Here is a 19,927-nt window from a genome sequence, read left to right on the forward strand (position 1 = left end):
CCCTCCCCCACTTGTGCTCTGTCTCTCTCTCAAAAATAAGTAAACATTAAAAAAATAAATTAAAAAAATGAAATGAAAAGAACGCAGATAGCTTACAAAATAAGAAATAACAGTAAACCATTAAATCAAGATGTCGAAATCACTAAGAATCAAAAAAAATCAAAATTAAAATGAGGTGTTTTTTTTCCTACAAAAGTGACAAAGAGAGCAAACTAAAAACATCCAATTTTGGCAAGAGTGTAGGGAAAAGAACACTCATATTGTATCAGTAGAAATGCAAGTTGATATCTTTTTAGAAGTCAGTTTAGCAAGGTGGATCAATTTTAAATATTTTTTCAAGTTTATTTATTTATGTTTGAGAGACAGAGAGAGTGAGCAGGGGAAGGGGAAGGAGAGAGGGAGAGACAGAATCCCAAGCAACCTACGCATGGTCAGCACAGAGCCCGACGCGGAGCTCGAACTCACAAACCTTGAGATCACGACCTGAGCCAAAACCAAGAGTCAGAGGCTCAACCGACTGAGCCACCCAGGGGCCCCTCGGTGGGTCGATTTTACACGTGTGTTCCCCTTAACCCAGAAATCCTACATGTGGGAATTATTCCAAGATGAAGGGCAGCAGGTGCACAAATATCGACGCCCGTACGTGTGTAGCCCGTACACGCTGCTGTCCGATCGCAGAAAAATTAGAAGCCAGCGGACGTCTATCAACAGGACACTAGAAGTAGCTACGTTAGCCCAACGCACAACCATGGGTAACCATTTAGATGATTGAGGATCGACGGTGACGTGCTAACTCTCTACACTCTTTTGTTACGTGAAAGCAGGCAGGTCTGAGGCGTGAAGGGTCTAGCATTCCCCGTGTACAATCACACGTGCTTGTCCGCAGAGACAAGCGTCATCTGGGACACATCTCAGACTGTGCGGGAGCTTTCAGGTGATTTTCGCTTTCCTCACACATTTCTGTGTTTCCGTTTTTTGACAGTAGTCAGCTATTGTATTTAAATTGAGAAAAGTTCAATTAGTCTCGTTTTAAGGAGAAAGGGAGAAACATGTGACCGTAACACACGCAGTTCAAACATTCCTCACATAACACAGTCAAACCTTCAGGGCTAGTTATATGAAAAGGAGCTTACCAAACGCTTGGTTTTCTCTGAAATCTCTGACTTCTTTTGGGAATTTCCGTCTTGTAGCACTATCTAAGGAAAAAAGCAAACAACTCTTCTCTAATGATTCAAAATAGATTTAAATTTGCCACTAACATAAAGGTAAGAAAGGAGTTAAATGGATTAGACCATAATATATATTCTCAAACTTATCTATTTGTGATACCACTGCTCCAAAACAAGTATCTAACAGCTCCTCTACTAAGCAGTGAAGTCCAAATAAGTGCATAAGTACTTATGTCCTAACAACTCAGTAGCCCTTTGAAAAAGCAATATATACAAATTGAAAGAAAAAGATGTTTATTTTATTCTCAAATAACCACAACTACTCCCAAATTGGATGTGTGTACCTGTTGCACACTGCACAAATGCACACATCTTGGAATCAGATTGGACTCAGACATCCTCATTTCCTGTTCTGAGATTTTTTCACGTAGTACTGGTTTTTTAGCATGGCCAATGTCAAAACCCAGGTTCACAAAGACACGAAAGGAAGGTAATGTGAGTTGTTGGAACTGTGGACTATCTTCAACAGGTGGTTCAAGCAGGGTATGGCAGATGCTGCTTATCATTGTTTCCCTTGAAATTTTAAAATATCCTGAAACACCCCTGCGGGTTCGCTGTGGTGTCCAGGGTGCCATGGGACAGTTTGGGAACGGCGGGAGCAGAAAAAGGGAAATCCTAAAAAACTCTAGTCAAGGAGACAGCGTGTAACTCTGACAACACGAATAAATAACTCATGGTCAACAGAAGTATACATCCATTCTAAGGGGCACAAGTGGGCACAGCAAGGTACCCTGTATCTTTAGCAACTGGAAGTAACATTCCCTTACCCCTCCACACCCACCAAAAAAAAAAAAAAAAAAAAAAAAGCGGTGTTTTTAAAGTTTAAGCTAACAACCGTGAAAATAAAACGAGACCTCGCTCACATGGAGTCGGGAGGCCAGGAGGGGGAGCCCTCACCCCGCACCACTCCATGTCAATTACAGGAAGCCTCGGCAACCGCAGGCCCAATGCTGGCAGGAGGTTCATGGCATCTCCACTGGGAATCAACTCCCCCAACCACAGCGCCACTCAGCCAAGGAGAAGCCACCAGCAGCCTCAACTTCTGCTTTTCTTCCGTGGACTTTCTTTCAAAGTCGCCCCTCCCAACCCCCTCCTTCTCCATAAAGTAACATCGCTCTCCTTGTCCGACTAGCCCTCGGCTCGTGCTCAGCTGACATGTACCAAGCTGCAACTCTCTGCTCTTCCCACATAAACCCATTTTTGCTGATAAGATTAACTGGCTGTTTCATTTTTACGGTCAACACAGCTGATACCGTTTTCTGACGAAACTCTTGATTCAGTGATTGCTGCAGCTCCTGAATATCATCTGAAAGCTGCTTGAACTCTGCTTGTTCTTCGACTGGAACAGAACTAAACATAGCAAAATAGATTAAAATGACACATATCAAGTTCTTAACTGTGCAAGGCCAAAACCGTCCCTGTCCTCAAATAACTCAGATGAAAAAACAAGAAACAAAAAACTGTTTTCATGTGTCTGAATTCTCATCCTTTCATGTGACAGGGGTTTAAAATAGATGACCTGACCTCTACGACACAGAAAATAAAAATCAGATGGGCTCCTTCGGCCTCCCACCTCCCAATCTATGGATGGACTCCTCTGCACTCATACCTGCCCCTTCTAACTCGGGCTCCTGATACGAGGGGCGGGACATCCCTTTCTGTTCGTGCCGGTTCCTGCCTGGCTGCTCTCCTCCCCTCTCTCTCCTGGGTCCCGCATTCCTTTACTCTGCCCGTCCTTCCTACCAGCACTTGCCCACGTAAAGGTCTCTGCCCTGCGCGTGGCTCTCAACTTCGGTTTTGAGACGCGGTCTAGAACTGTGGTTTTTGCTATCACTTCCCTGGCTGCTAGCGCGCCGAATAATCTTGACATGCTTTCAACTGGCTATTTGCACATATTCCTCCGTAAATCCCGTTTTCAACCTTTGCCCATTTTTCTCTCATCCTTTGGCTCCTGGTTTGTACATGTGTGTATCAGGCTTCGTTAGGGACAGGGCCGTTCTGCTGCACATGCTGGAAACACCTGCTCCTGGTTTGTTCCTCATCTTTCCCCTTGGCTCACGCCAAATTTACCTGTTACATTTTACTACCTGCCTCCTACCCCTAGACTTCACAGCTTCTGGCTGTCTCTAAATCTACACACGGACAGGTGAGGAATGTTCTCCCCGAAGCAGGTCAACTCAAAACCGTCAAGAAATCAGAAGGGATAAAAAAAAAAAAAAATCCCTCTGCTCAAAGTCTATGTACCTGGACAAGAAATCACAAGTCCTGAATGACTCTCCCCACTGACCAACGAAGCAAAACAAAGCTGTGTTGAAGGAGTAAAACTTGCCCAGAATTAACAGACCTTAAGGAACAGAGGCCAGTTAGTCCCCTACACTAGTAACTCCAGACACAACTTAGGAGGTAAGTTCACGGCTTTACACATCTCAGGCTAATTTCACTAACCACAAGGATAAAGTTAAAGAATATATTATGTACGAAGAGTTAGAAAGAAGGAAAGCTAGTTTTTCTTTTTAGAACAGGTAAACTTAGACCGTCTGCTATTTAGTGAGGGCAGTGGGGGAGACCTGAAGGGGACCGCAGGACTGCAAAGTCCTACCCGCGATTCACTCTGCGCCCCGAAACCGTACTTATTCGTAAATCTCCGACTTACTCAAGTCTCTCCAGTTTCATCAGTGCCTCCTGGTGTGCAGTATTCAACTGGTGCATTTTGTCCACAGAAGATTTCTGTTAAAGCAAATTTTGTATTAGTGCTTTTCAATATAAACAGCGATGTGTTTCAAAAAACATCTACCGGTTCACACCACAGAATGCTTACCCCTCATCTTTCACCATCAGAAATAAGAAATTTAAGAGAGAACAGGCATTCGTGATGAGTGAACTAGAAACTTTCTTGTTCACACACAAATGCCAAGTTCCTACCATAGGCAGGCACTGCGCTAAGTGCCAGGAACAATACCCAAGAAGGCGAAGTTACACTTCGGACTTAAGTAGCTCCTAGAAGAGTCAGACACACGCCCGGAAGACCGCAGAGCAACCTGCTACAGGACTAGATACAATGACACCCAAACCCGACGTGGGTAGCGGCTGGGGAGGAGTGTCCCCGGGGCTTCATGAAACCAACAGATGTTTGAGCTGTGGCTTAAAAAATGAGAAATCAGCCAAGCAAAACTGTATGTTTCTGTGTGTGTAGCAAATACGTGTGTAAGCTCTGGAGAGTGTGTGATGTTGAGGAAGCATAAGCTTAACGGGATTTGTGCAAGGAAGCACTTACATATACACTCAGTGTAGCTGGAGCTTAAGTTCTAATTGTCTGGTGGTCCTCTGGCACTCTTCTAAGAATATGATAACCCCACACTGAGGACAGATGGAAACAAATCACACAGATGACCCATAATCTTTCCAAATTCTCTAAATTGTTGACGAAACGAGTTTCCATCTGTTAGAGTGATTTACTTGGCTTGAATCTTGTAACACAATGTTGGGCAAGCTTGATAAACAGAACATCCTTTTAGGCTATTTTTTAGAAAGCAAATACAAACCTCAAATATCTAATTAAATAAAAACAGACAGATTCGTTACTATTTCTCTTCCCTTACAATTCCTAATATAGGAAAAGGAGCCTCAGCTACAAGAAGAAAACAAAAGGGAACAAAAGTTCCCTAACATGATCAAATAGCAAAGAAAAACTCCTTTTGAGAGAGGCTTTCCAGTCATTAAAATCTTCAACTTCACATAAATATTAAAATAAATTGGGCTCTAACAGCCATACGACAATTAGATACCCACGACAACTATTTCAAAACAGGTTAGTAGCTCATAAATGATGTTACTGATCTGCTATGTGACCCCAAAATATATTTAAATCTTACGTATTGCCAAAGAAATTCCATGTATGTCTCACGGCACGCTTCTCTGAAGTGAATAAAGTTGATAATGCCACTTAAAAACCGACTTGTTCGTTTTGCCTCTAAAACAGAAAGCAAGACTCCTTAAATAAATCCTGGAGACAATGTGAAAATAAAAATTCATCCTCTCCCACTATATACGTGGCTCAGTTTATAGAATAAAACTGAGAATGTGCTATAATTAGCCAAAGTGCAAAAAAAATGTGCTCTAATATAAAGATCAGAATGATCTTTGCATTAATAACTAAAAAAGAAAAAAAAATGGCAAATCATTTCTGGCTGAGAGAGAATGATAGGGAGCAGATTTACTCTCCCATCTTAAACAACTAGGAAACCAGACAAAATGTATGAAGCAACAGATTTTAGACACCGGACAACAGGCACCACAGGACAGCAGTCCCCAAGACAAACGCATGAGTGAACCCTGTTCATGCACCAGCCTGCTACTTGGGACTTTTCAGGCTGGGAGGGAAGGACACCATCAGAACTCACAGGTCCTGCTGAGTCACAGAGATAGAGTGTGGAGTTTGGGGACCCCAAGGCAACTAGAATTTACGAGTTCTAGATGCCTTGGCCTCTCCAAACTAATATCTTCCTGAGAGCCTTTATTCTATACAGATATTGTTTGTTCAGGAACACAGAGAGACACATCAGCATTATAAAGGGATGATTTTTAATTTTTTTTAACGTTTATTTATTTTTGAGAGAGAAGACAGAGTGTGAGCAGGGTTGGTGGGGGTTGGAAGGTTGCAGAGAGACAGAGAGAGAGAGAGAGAGAGAGAGAGACAGAATCGGAAGCAGGCTCCAGGCTCCAAGCTGTCAGCACAGAGCCTGACGTGGGGCTCAAACTCATGAACTGTGAGATCGTGACCTGAGCAGAAGTGTGAGGCTTAACTGAGACTGAGCCACCCAGGTGCCCCGGGGAAGAATTTCTTTTTTAAAGCCCGAATCAAACTTTTATACTTAAAAAATATCTGAAATGAAAAATACACCAGATGGGATGATCAGCAGAACGGCCTGAGAGATGGATATATTAGTGAAAATGAAGACAGGACAATCAAACCTATCTACAAAGCCAGAGAGAAAAAATGAATAGAGTATCTATGAGCCGAGAGACATCAAGTAGCATAACAAACGTGTCATCGGAGCCCCACCAAAAGAACTGGCAGCAAAAACTTATAACAGATATCTGAATATTTTCCAACTTTGATAGACACTATAGACATAGGCAAGGAAGTGAGCAAATCTAAGTTGGGTCAGGGGGAACACGACAAAGAGAAATGCCCCAAAAAGCACATCATAATCGAACTGCTAAAAACTTACGATAAGGAGAAAGTCTTACAAGCAACCAGATGGAGGAGAACCAAAAGAGATAAGTCCAGACTAAATAAGCAAATGGTTTGGATTATGAACTTTCATGTAGGAAGAGTTGCAAATGCCTTGGGAATTGGAGCGGAGAGGCCCCAGAAGATGTGGGATGCTAAAAGGCGACGTGTCTAGTGGAAAGGTAGACTAGGGAAAGAAAATCTCTCACGCCAGTGAGGAAAATGTCAGGTAACACTGTCTCTTAGCCTTATCTCTGGCAAGAAGACAAACACTGAGAATTCTAAACCCGGAGCCGACTACCATAGGGATTTCCAGTTTGAATTCAACTACATATGTGGTCTGAGAACTACCAAAATTAGGAATTAAAAAGTGATCTTTGTCCAATGATAACCCCGGAACAACTGCCAAAGGCAAAAATGTATCTCAGGAGGGATGTGGCCTCAACCCCAGAAGCAGAAGACCGCAGGACTACTCTGTTAAAGACAGACTGTTGAAGACAAGCTTAAATTTACACTCCAAAGGCACACGTGCATGTGTACGTGAGTGCACACACACACACGCGCACAACACACAGAAGAAACAACCTGTCATCAGTGTGTGGGATGCAGCTAAAGCAGGACGAAAGGGAAATTTATAGCACTAAACACCTGTATTAGGAAAGAAGAAAGCTGTCACATTCATGTCCTCAGCTTCTACTTAAAAAAAAAAAAACAAAAAAAAAAAAACAAAAAAAACAGTGGGAAAATAAAGAGCAAATCCAAAGAAAGCATGAGAAGAGAAGGAATAACAATAAGCCCAGAAACCAATAAAATAGAGAAAAGAAATAAAATACAGAAAAATCAATGAAATCAAAGGCTGGTTCTCCAAAAAGATAAAATTGATAAGCCTCTAGCCAGACGGGTCCGGGAAAAACAAGAGTGAAAAAGAAATGATAAATATTAGAATGAGACAGGGGACTTCACTACTGAGCCCAAAGACTGTTAAAAAATGATACAGGAAAATTACGAACAACTTTATGTTAATAAACTGCCAACTTAAATGAAGTGTATAAGTTCCCTAAAAAGGGGAAACACCAAAGCTCACTCAGGAGTTTGGCAATAAACCACCAGCATTTGATATTATCAGTGTTCCAGATTTTTCCTCTTCTAATAGGTGTGCAGTGTTTGGTCAACTGATTTTTTACAAAAAGTGTTAAGGTTAATTCCATGGGAAAAGAATAATCTTTTCAGGGGCGCCTGGGTGGCTCAGTAGGTTAAGCGTCCAACTCAAGCATTTCGACTCAGGTCATGATCTCACAGTTTGCGGGTTTGAGCCCCGCATCGGGCTCCACGCTGGCAGCGCAGAGCCTGCTTGGAGTCTCTCTTTTTTTCTTATTCTCTCTGCCACTTCTCTAAGTAAATACAGAAACTTTAGAAAAAAAAAAAAAAAAGAATACTGTTTTAAACAAGTGGTGCTGGAATAATTTGATGAGTATATGCAAAAAGGAAAAAATATGAACCTTGACCTTACATAATATATAAAAATTCAAGCATTAAATAGTAAAAGCTAAAACCATAATATGCTTAAAGCAAAGTATCTGAGTAAATCTTAGCAACCAAGGTTTTTTTAATAGTACATACAAAAAACTGGTTTTATGAATCATAAATGAAAAAACTGATCAATTAGAATCTTCAAAATGGAAATATATTTTGCTCTTCAAAAGACACTATTATAAAATTAAAAAGACAAGTAATAGACGGGCAGAAAATATTTGCATAATACATATCTGGTAAGTTATGTATTTTCATATCTGAAGAAGCCTTACAATTCAGTAAGACAATTCAAAACATAATTAGTTAATTAATTAAACAAACAAACCCAAGCAAATGATTCAAAAAGACACTACACCAGAGAAGATACGTGGATAGTAAATAAGTATATGAAAACATGTTGCTATTAGTCATCAGGGAAATGAAAATTAAAACCATGAGATAAAACTACATAGCCGCTAAAATGGCCAAAATTAAACCTTTCTGATACCAAGCAAGTCAGGAGAGGATATGGAACAACTGAAATGACCAGATGTTGCCGATGGTGCGATGCCGTCACTTTGGCGAACGCTTTGGCAGTTTCCTAAAACAGTAAGTATGCATTTGCCCCGTGAACCAGCATTTCTACCGCAAGGTATTTACCCGGAGAAATGAAAACACGTGTTCTTACAAAGACTTGTAACCTAACCTTCCGAGCAGCTTTGTTCATAACGGCCAAAAATTGGAAACAATTCGAATGTCTCTCAACGGGCCCCTGAGTAAATCATTGGGTAAATAAGTTGTGGTTTATACTTTCAAGAGAATATTATTCCAAAATAAAAAGAAACAAAGTACTAATAAATACAATTAACATGGACGAATCTCAAAAGCATTCTAAGTTGAGGAAGCCGAATGCAAAAGGCTACAGATTATTTCATTTATATCAGATGTTAGAAAAGTCAAGAAACTACAGTGACAGAAAGCAGCCCAGCAGTTGCAAGGGAAGGGGCGTCGGTCAGAAGTAACCAACTGCAAAGGACCTGAGAGAACTCTTGCAGGGTCATCGAAATCTCTATACTTGACTGTGGTAGTGGCTATACAACTCTATACGCCTGTTAAGATTCACTTAATTATACATTTAAAATTGGTGAATTTTTATTTTGTGTAAATTATACATTGATAAACAAAACAAAAAATTACATCAGAAAGAGGAAAAAAAAACAGTTTTAAATGGCACACTGAATCTCTTGCAACATAAAATAACTTGACATAGAAATATCAAAGAGTCAGGGGTGCCTGGGTGGATTGGTCGGTTAAGCGTCTGACTACAGCTCAGGTCATGATCTCCCAGTTCTTGGGTTCAAGCCCCACACCGACTTTGCACTGACACTGCAGAGCCTGCTTGGGATTCTCTCTCTCTCTCTCTCTCTCTCTCTCTCTCTCAAAATAAATAAATAAACTTTAAAAAGTAAGTAGACATATATCAAAGAGTCAAACGAATTAAGGGCATTTAAATAGTTAAGAGAAATTGACATTTTAATCTAATATCAAGGCTCTTCTTAGCAGTGCTAAAAGATATTCTCTTCATGGTAAAAAGTAATTCTTACATTTGATAAAATTGGTATGAAGAATCCGCTATGCAATATCACAGCTTGTATATTACTCATAAGCTTATTTTCAAATTTACAGAGTGTTTTTTAAATGTAAGCAGTTAAGAAAAACAGATCAAGAAAAGAGTTTTTCTGCAGATCTACGAAAGAAAAAATTCCAGTCATAGGATATGAAAAAATTCATCCTTAAGAATGGGATACACTTTCTAAAGCCAATTTCCTACAGTTTTTTTTTTTTTTACATTTGTTAATGGAAAGGTAATATATGAGATTGGAGTCAGATATTAAAAACTGTTTCAAATTCCCACTTACTTGGATATAGGATATCAGCAATCTCAAAGTCATTCACCCGACAGATGGGCAGAAAGGAGTCCCTTGAAGACGAAGGAGAGAAAGAATGTCATAAATTATATACAAACCATAGGACATAAACATTTCATTTTCAGAGAGCTCTCTGGAGATGTTTCTCAACATCAAAAGACCAAGTCAGAAGCCTACTACCGTGCATAATCCTGCAGTACAGAAACCTATGTTTTCTGCACACTCTACGGGTATTCATGCCATACCAAGGTATAAATTCTAATAAACAACACACACTTAGAGGTACTAGGACTCTTTAAGAACTCAAAACACTCCCAACAATTTTAGATTCACAACATCTCAAAACTTCCATCACAAGCAGGGTTCACAGTGCCACAGAGGGAAGCAGTTAGTTCTATCCGGGGCGAAGTCTGCAATCTTGAACGTACTGATGGAGTGGAGAGGGAGATGACAGAAATTCTCTCTCCAAGAAACCCTGTCATTAAGAAAGCTTAATGTAATGCGCATGTGCATGTAGGTGGTCTAAGAAAATAAAAGCACTTTACTCACAGATGAATAAACAGATTGCTAACTGGCAAGAAGCCTTCCATGATATGTGGATACATGACTTCTGAGTTCACGGGCATCTAGATGTGACACATCACAAAATCTAAGTTACACACTCATTGGACAAAACGAGAAAAATCTTCAACCTCAAGATAACTTTAGTCATAAGTTAACATTAAAATAATCCTATTATCATTAAAAACATTTTTAAATTCAGCCAACAATATAGATCCTAGCACAAAACTAGAGTTGTTGCTAATATTATAATCTAGGTTCACAGCAGGAGCTCAGTAAAGATGTTTCAAATGAATGAAACAATGGAGGGGTAAGGCTAGCACATATTAGGTATCAGGAACCAGGCTAAGCATTTTCTACATATTCTTTTTTAATTTTCACAAGAACCCTAGGACAGGCTAGGACATATTCTTTTTTAATTTTTACAAGACCCTATTTTATAAACAAAGAAACTAAGCCTTGGCAAGATTTCATAGCAAATAAGCAGCAAAGCCTTTGATTTTTAAACAACGTGTAATCATACTGCTGAGATTCTAAAGATACTACATTTTTAGTTAAAACTTCAGATAATGCCCTGAAGATGTAACAATGACAAAATTAAGAAAAATGACCTTTCCTACTAGAAATATCTAATTTGCTAAAAGCTCAGTTGCCTCATTTCATTTTTTCCCAATCTTAGTGCATATCTTCTCCCCTATTTTGGGAGTCCTGCCCCGGAAGAGAACAGAATCTGTGGAGACTCCACCGTCGTTCATTATTGTCTCTGCAGACCAGTCTGTACGTCTGTGAATACCTGCACAGCATCGAGGAGTCGTGCCATTTAAGTCTTTTACTTCTGTTCTTGTCTTACTAAGGCTATCAATATAAGCCACTATTATGCCTAAGATTCTTCTGTAGGTGACATTAATTTTACATAGGCCTTTGACTTTGTTAAAAACAAAGTCAAGAACTTCTTATCCTGAAACCAGCATGCGATGCGAACGAGGGAAATACAGCAGAAGAACGTAATTTTGCCTCATCTTAAACCCACCATGTAAAAATGCTCCAGTCGAATCCCATACACTATTTGCAAGGCTCGCATGTAGATCATGTTCAAGACTTCGGGCTACAAGAGAAAAACAACCGTTCACACTCAGACGCGTGACTGTAACGCTGTGTCACTATCATCGTCACCATCCAATATTGTCACCACTGGATGCAGAGAAGAAAAGAGAAACAAAATGGCTCTATTGCCCTTGAAATACTCAATTTTTCCAAATTTTAACACACTTCTACACTTACCAGTCTGTTCGGATGTAGTAGGTGGTGAATAAGATTATTTGTCTCAGCTTCCGAACAGAATGAGAGCAAGTATATTCAATCCAACCCAATCCAATCCAAGCAATCCATCCACATTAGGGAAGGGAAGAAGGGTTAGTCTTTCAAAACAGATTGCGGACATGTGGCAAAAATTAAAGCACACTGAGGGTGGGGTGTTCTGTTTTCTTTTCGTTTTTTAAACAAAGACCATGGGCAAACTTAGTTCATGTTCTAGATGTTAAGGTTTCCCAAGATGTTAATAGTTTAAGTGAACACCATGACCTTGGGGATATAAACTTAACAGGGTAGCCTGGGATTTTTTAAATGTTTTCTAATACAGTAGTTGCCAAACGCTGGCCTGTAGAACCTGTTCTGTTCCATATACAAGTTCATTTATTGGGAGATTATTCATTCCCTTTTAAAGAACTAAAAAGGCACTGAGATCACCAAGTTTGAGTTCTACATCATTAAACCAGGTTTTATTATGTTATCACTTCAAGACCAACACAGGAAAATGGAAGGAGACTCTGGGATTTTCTGTGACACATAAATAGTTCATTTTTGCATTTAATAACTAAAGAAATAAGAACGATGCCTGTCAAAACAACTCAATCCCCCCTTGGGGCACAATGCAAGAAAATTAATCTGCAAGCTTCCAAAGAGAATTGTTTCTAAACAATTTTTTTGTGGTTGGAAACCACCTGGAATAGGTTCCTTCAAGCCCTACCAATAAATAATGCACTCAGACCACCACTCCAATAATAATATACTTTAATACGCTTATGATTTAGAAGGTTTGTTGGTTTTTTTTTTTTTAAAGAAAACTACCATATTAAAGAATTGAATTCCTAATGGAAATGTAGAAGTCACCCCAGATACAGACTTAACATGATTTTAAAATTACAAGAAGTGAGAGATTGCTTCTGGATTAAAATGACTGGCTTACATCAAAAGGTAGCATACATGCCCTTCTCCACAAACACTGCAGACCTAAGTAGTTTCATTTGTATTTAAATGCCATCACCCACATGCAAATCACATATTACCTTTGGATTTGGATAAAGATCATTCTTGGAGAGGTTTTTACCATCAGCTCCTGTTAAGATTTTGTTGCGAATATGAATCACAATCTCCGCTACATTGTATCTGGGGAAAGACAAAGTTTCCATCCTCGGAATGTCCTGCTAGCCTGAGTCTGAAGGAAGAAAAACAAAGATCAGTAACCTGGCAAGAGCAGCTGATCTCTTGATCCAGAAGCTGATAAACAGGAGTAAAATTAACAAGCCGAGGTTGAATATTCATAGTAGTGATAACTATCATCAAACATCCCAGTAACAGAACACAAATGACATATATATAAAAATCCTACATCATACATCTGAATTATAAATGTGGATATATGGATCCTAAAATATCTTTTATTCTGAAATGGCACCATCGTTCTCTAAGTTTCCTAACGCTGTTCTCTTTCATATGGGAAAGAGGACTTTGCATGAATATACCTGAAAAAGCATGGTTTTTTTTCTTTTTTAAATTTGGGGGGCATGGAGTTTAACAAGTTTGGTCCTGAGAATTATTCTTCAAACCAAGATACAGAGGCAACCCTATCAGCAGAAGCTGTATATAAACAGTAGCAACAGAGGGCACATAATAAAACCGAACTCTGACCTTACATTCTATGCAATGTACACATAGTGAGACGGGTAATAAGATTTAAGATGCACGTAGGAAGAAGAGAGGGGAAACAATACAGGAGGAATAGAATGCTGTAACTGGAAGGCATTCCAATCACCGGAGAAGAGAACTTTAAAAACAACAACAAAAACCACTTTCCCCTCAGGGCCCTCAGAGGTACTCCGGCCTGTGCCCCTAGATCAGTAGTTCCCACAATGTCGCCCACCCCCCCCACCCCCCCCGCCCCAGTGGGGGGACATCTGGCAATGTCTGAAGACATCTTTGGTTGTCCGGACTGGAGTGGGGGCGCTACTGGGACCTATGGGCAGAGGACCAGCACGCTGCTGAACAACCTAATGCACAGGGCAGCCCCCCACAGCAAAGAATTATTCCGTCCGATTGTGGATACCGCTGAGGTTAAGAAACTCTGCCCTAGAGCCTTTAACTGTTCTAACGCCTGCCACAGCGTATTGGGATTGTGTTTACAGAATGGACACTACACTTGGAGCCCCGGTAAGCCAACGCTTTCTTCGTATTTCTAGCTGTGCCCAGGAGAACAGCAGTAGTGGTAACACAGCAGGAGGAGCACCGGAGAGCAGCCCCTGCCTCCGCCACTCAGTTAACAACACCCGGTTTATTACATATGGACCCCCCACTCTGTAAGGCAGTAGCGTAACTCAGGAGATCCCGTGTGGCTATGTTCCATTTTGCAAACAAACTGAAGTGACTCACAATTCTGGACACCCAATTCTTTAGGTTCCTAATGTTTCTTAGAACACTACAGTTAAAAAGCAGCTTCGGTAACTTGCCTCAACTCTGATAAACGTAGCAAGCCAATCTGAAAGACCATTGGCAAGTAACTTCCCACTTCTGCTTGAACACGTGCAAACATCACAAAATTCGCTAACTCTCAAGGCAACTTCTTCCCGCTTCACTATGGCTCTAACGATCAGATAACTCTTGGGCAGACTGTGCAGAAATCCGTGCGTTGTAACCTTCACCCACCGGTCCCCTTTCCAGTCTGTGCAGCTACAAAGAGCATGTTCATCTCTGTTTACGTGACACCACTCTCAAAAGTGTGAAGAGAGCTACCACGTCCCTGTTCAGCCGCCTCTTCTCTAAGGTTAAGCATGATGTAAGTATAGTCGCTCCTCACACATCACTTTGGAGACTTTACCGTTCTACTCACTTTCCTCTAAAACCAACTATTTTGTGGTCAATGTCTTCTTAAAATCTGATGCTTAAACTGAACACGAGACTCCAGAGATGGTTTGTCGAGGGCAGCAGATCAATACAGTGACCCTGGCCACTGCTGCTCTGGTCTACCGCTGTAGCACTTACTGTCTGTCTGTCTGTCTGTCTCCCTCTCTCTCTCACACACACACTCACGCACACACCCACGATCAACTAAAAACTCCCAGAACTTCTCCAGTGCGACCCACTTTTATGAAGCCAGGACTTCTCCATGTTTTTCTTAGAGAACTATTTGAACCTTAGGCGAGGATTTGCACTTCCCATCACTGACCCTCATAAATTCAAGCTTTCATTCCATAGCCCGCATCTTTCTGACTCCAAATCCTGACACACCTCACATATTAGGTGTCCTTTTCAGCACAAATACACATTCCACATTTTCATCTAAGTCACAGATTTAAAAACCAACAAGCTACATCTGGATCAAGGATCATCACGCTAGAGAAAGAGCAGGTGTAAAAGACCTTCGTAATCATTGTCGCACATCCTTCTCCTCTCTGCCTTGCACACTCTGTTATCAGATTAACCCTTATAAACATCACATGCCTCAGGTAACATCGCTACAGAAATACTTCAATTACCCTACCCACCACATAAATTCAAATTTTAGCGTTGGTTTCTGAAACCTTCCAATATTTAGTAACTCAATGACTTTTCTGTTTCACGTTGGTCTCCTCCAAGATGTTTCCCAAACTCCCAGTGCTTCTTTTTGGAATCATCTGCCATTTCCAATTTCAATTTCCGTTCCGATTCATTTTTGGCCGGTGGGGGGAAAGGCCTCCCACCTACACCGTCTGAGCTCTCTTAAAGCATACAAATGACCTAATAATATACGTAGAGTGACCCTCAGAGAGCTTAGCAAGGAAGCAGAGATTATCTGCTAATGCTCCCTCCGGTTTCTTATGTATTTGCAACACCAAAGACGCTGGGCCGAGTAGACGTTGGCAGAATACCTCTTAAATTGTACACACTTCGTCTTGCTAACACAAACTAGTTCATGGAAGTCAAAATTCCGGGAGGCAAAGGCGATAAACAAAAACAGACAGAAATGACTCTCAACCTCAATAAATTAAGTACTGTAAAAAGTTTCCCGAAGTCGTTCAGAGAAAAGGATCGTCCCACGCAGGCACAGTGCCATACATGTACGGCTCTTTCCTTCGACGTTTGGGTTAAGTATGTATGTTTGCCTTTCTTGATTTTGTGGGTAAGCGATGTGTGAGCAACGGAGGTCTGCAGGAAGTTGATGAGCATCTCAACCCTACCGCCTTCTAACTAAGCGGATTAACAGTACATATAAACACAAGCTGCACATGGCCAGCTTCAGCTCAAGTGTCTTCTCACACAGTCTACGCGGCACCAGACGATACTCGTTCGTTTCGTAGGAACGGAGCCTAGGTTGCTTCTGGGACCAACGCCAAATCCAAAGAGCCCCCACCTCCCGGGGGCTGGCTTCTCCGGCCTCCTCCCCAGCGCTGCGCGCAACGAAAACACTGCCAGGCCCGGCGTCCGGGCTCCAGTCCTCCCGTCCTCCCGTCCTCCCGTGTCCGTTCGCGTTCACTTACCGCGCCAGCCGCCTGCGGGAGAGCAGCGAGCCCCGGGAGGTGCTGCAGGCGAAGGCAGAAGTCGGCCGACAACAACCGTCGACGCTTTTCAAACTTGCCGCCTCCTCCTGGAAGTCCCGCCCCCTCCGCCCAGCCCACTTCCTGCGCGGCGGCCGCGCCGGGTGCCCGTAAGGCTCAACAGACTCCAGGCGGGCGGGGCTTGTGCTGCGAAGCGAGCGCGCCCGACTCCAAGCGGAACCCTTTTTCGCGGTGTCGACGTCCAGTCGGACCTGGAGTCCGCAGGACGTGGGGGCGTCGCGGTTCGCCGGAAGGGTCGGGCGTTAAGGGGGTGGGGTGCTGCGGCCTTCCCCCGGACGTTTGAGAGCGTCTGGGGCCCAAGGTGAAGAGCAAAAGCCAGCGAAGACGTCCTAGAGTCTTGAGCCAAGCTCAGAGTGAGAAGGGAGAGGATGTAGGGCTCCCCGTGGGGCAGGGTGAGTCCCAGGGTGATGATAATACCGATGATCTGATATTGACCGTGAGCGCACGCGTTCTGTTAGGCCACATTAAAAGGGGGGAAGGAAGAAGGGGCGAATAGATACTGTCATCAGATGAGGGATCTGAATCAGAGACGTTATGGAGCTGGCCCAAGGACGCGCACGGTAGTCTGTGAGTAGCACGGCCGGTATCCTGACACAGGCCCCCTGATCCGGCGTTGGTGAGCACGACTTCGAGAGGTGGATGGAACCCACGAGTACGTCTCGTCAAAGCCGTTCACCTTTGCCGACAGGCGAACGGGGGTTAGCAGTGATTTGTACCAAGACAGTAAGCGGCACTGTCTGTAGCAGAACCCAGGTCTCCCGATTTTAGCTCCTCCCTCCCTCCGTGCATCTCTCCATAGAAGCCAGGCGCTGCAGGTGCTGCCCAGCACCAACTGTTCCCCAAACGTCCCCAGTGAAGGGCACTTCATACATGATCACAAGCCAAGAGTGATGCAGACTGGACTAGATGTCATTGGAGAAGTCCTTAAGTTTTATGGCGGTTTGGGACACGGAGAGGCCATAATAGGACCTGCGTCTGACTGCAGGCAGGGTAGAGTATTAGCTGGTGAGGGTCGTATGTTGGATGGGGAGTCTGGACTGGATAAAGTGAAAACGCTGAAAATCTTGTGTTGGAAGTAGACGTTCTGGTGCTTTGTTGTGCGTATTCACAGAGAAGTCTATACCGTTTCGAACAAATACGTTCCATATTAAGTAGTTGAGGGCTAATTTTCCCCTATCTAAGCCCATGTACTTAGGTAAATCTCAAAGTCAGACTTTCGTAAAACTCAAAAGTAGGTTAGGAAAATAGAATATTAGAGATCTCAGAGAGTCAGTGAGGAAAGGAGAGAAAAACGACCTTTCATTGGCACTTGCCAAATCAAATTCATTACTTGTACATACACTTCCTCTACGGGAGCACATCTCCTCAGAGGCAGGGGAAGTGGGGACACTGAAGGACAGAGAGCACAGGTCTGGAATCAGAAGTAGCTGGTTCAATCCCCAATCACACTACCTACTACTACCTATGTGGACTCAGGCTAGTTGTTTAACCTAAGCTGGTCTCCACCTGTTCAAAAATGGAGATAACCTTTCTATTCAACGTACAGGGTGTCATGAAGATTAAATGAATTAGTTCTTATAAAGTACCTGGCAGAACTGTGGGCCCTTGGGACACCTGGGTAGCACAGTGGGTTAAGCATCCAACTTCTGCTCAGGTCATGATCTCATGGTTCGTGGGTTCGAGCCCTGCATCAGGCTCTGTGCTGACAGCTTGGAGCCTGGGTCCTGCTTCAGATTCTGTGTCTCCCTCTCTCTTTGTGCCCTCCCCCCTCCTCTCTCAAAAATGAATAAACATTAAAAAAAAGAAAGAAAGAATTGTGGGCAATCAAAAAATGTTAGCTGTTCTTTTGACTGATAGTATTTATACTTGGTCCCTGGTAAAATATCTTGCAAATGGTAAGAGCTTAACAAAATATGTAAACTGTTGAGAGTCCAAAGGAGAAAAGAGTGACCTCTGTGTAGGCCAAGAAGAGAATGGACCCAATAGGGGAGGAAAAACTGAGATGAAGGACGAGCAAGAGAACTCTACAGCATAACTGTTCAGTTGGGGGATAATTTTACCAGAGCTGTGGCGATTTGGTAGTTCTATTAGAATGAAAAGTGTGAAAAAGCAAATGGGTATTTATTAAAATCAACTCAGTTACAAGGGTAAGTGTGATTTTTTAGAAATTCGGTTGCCCAGGGGTGCCTGGGTGGCTCAGTCGGTTAAGCGTCCAACTTTGGCTCAGGTCATGATCTCGCAGTTTGTGAGTTCGAGCCCCGCATCAGGCTCTGTGTTGACAGCTCAGAGCCTGGAGCCTGCTTCTGATCCTGTGGCTCCCTCTCTCTCTGCCCCTCCCCTGCTCATGTTCTGTCTCTGTTTCTCAATAATAAATAAACATTTCTTAAAAAGAAAAGAAATTCAGTTGCCTGCCACTGAGCAGTGTGAGGTAGTGAGGTAGAGACTGGAAGGGTAGAAATCTCAGACTTTCTAGAGTTTTCATCATCATCCAGAAAGACACTAACTACAGCAGACAATGAAACCTATAGCATTCTTTACAACTGTGGCCTCTTGTTTTTCGGTACCTGTGTACCCTCACATGCTCTAATATCTATACTTTTATTTCATTATCCTTGTTAGCCCTCAGGCCATTGCCTCCCTTCCCAGCCTAAACTGCAGGGTTTATCAGCATCCAAACTCCCTGCGTCCGGTGCCTCTGACCCGGGTGCTGTCAAAACTACCCCTGAATGGATCCCACAGATCCCTACCCTGGCACCCTCGAGGAAATAATACACGGGGACAGATGACAGAGTCTTGGTCTCCAGCTTCAGCTCACCTCTTGATTCTTGACACGCTTTTAATTTATCATCCCTCTGTTTCCCATCTTAACAGCTTTCAGGAAACTTTGTAACAAACTACCACTTCCCTCAACCCCTTCCCAGCCCCTCCTTCTCTCTAGGAGGAGGGGGCCAGTGTGGCCAAAGGTATTTTTCAAGCACTTCACACACGTGCACGTTCACCTGCAGTTTTTATGCCTGTACCTTTTCTCATTTCCATTTCATGTTCCCTCCCTAGAGCGCAGAGAGATTGTGTGACAGACCTGTAAGGACCGAACAGACCTTTGAGTCACGTGATGGGGATGCTCAGCTAGACGATGGCATCCTGTAACACAAAGCTAGTACTTTGGGTTAAAGTAAATCCCTTTTTTAAGTGCTGGGTTCCAAATTGTTACTCTGCTTTGTTTGGGGGAGATAAGTAAGGATGAAAAGTCGCTTCACTTGGTCTAGGGTGGTAGAAAATAGGGGAAATCCTAAGACTGGATCCTGCTCCCTACTTGCCATCAGGCACCCATTCATGTGAACAGAGATTGTCTAGGGGCCACACACATTTCCTGTAGTCTTGTTTCCAGGGAAGTGAGAAAACTCAAGCCATCAGGCAACACATTCCTGCCTCTCCCTTTCCCTCCCCGCCACATGTACCTCCTTGCTTATTTCAGAAAATGAAATATACCACCTCCACCAATGCTATGCATCGGTGCTTCTCTTTCTAGACCTCTGGGCTACATTTGCTACCTTAGAGCAGACAGACCCTCCTTGAAACTTAATTCCCTTTGCTTCC

The 19,927-nt window shown here is 42.6% G+C and overlaps 1 protein-coding gene across 2 annotated transcripts in view; it reads right to left on the reverse strand.

The window, feature by feature from the left end:
- Positions 1–16,380, reverse strand: part of NUF2 (NUF2 component of NDC80 kinetochore complex) — a 29,701-nt gene extending 13,321 nt beyond the window's left edge. The window contains exons 1-9 of one of the 2 annotated variants that reach the window (XM_060644441.3): positions 16,253–16,379; positions 12,809–12,957; positions 11,494–11,568; positions 10,452–10,528; positions 9,894–9,955; positions 5,102–5,199; positions 3,883–3,956; positions 2,483–2,579; positions 1,134–1,196 (exon numbers count right to left, since the gene is read on the reverse strand). In XM_060644441.3, coding sequence (XP_060500424.3) covers positions 1,134–1,196; positions 2,483–2,579; positions 3,883–3,956; positions 5,102–5,199; positions 9,894–9,955; positions 10,452–10,528; positions 11,494–11,568; positions 12,809–12,931 — 669 coding nt within the window. In that variant the 5' untranslated portion in view covers positions 12,932–12,957; positions 16,253–16,379. Of the gene's footprint in view, positions 1–1,133; positions 1,197–2,482; positions 2,580–3,882; positions 3,957–5,101; positions 5,200–9,893; positions 9,956–10,451; positions 10,529–11,493; positions 11,569–12,808; positions 12,958–16,252 lie in introns of both variants that reach the window. The other variant, XM_078441358.2, reaches the window with a different exon arrangement.
- Between the last annotated feature and the right edge of the window lie 3,547 nt (positions 16,381–19,927).

The sequence above is a fragment of the Panthera onca genome, chromosome F1, assembly GCF_046562875.1.
Source record: "Panthera onca isolate mPanOnc1 chromosome F1, mPanOnc1 haplotype 2, whole genome shotgun sequence".
Classification (NCBI taxonomy): domain Eukaryota; kingdom Metazoa; phylum Chordata; class Mammalia; order Carnivora; family Felidae; genus Panthera; species Panthera onca.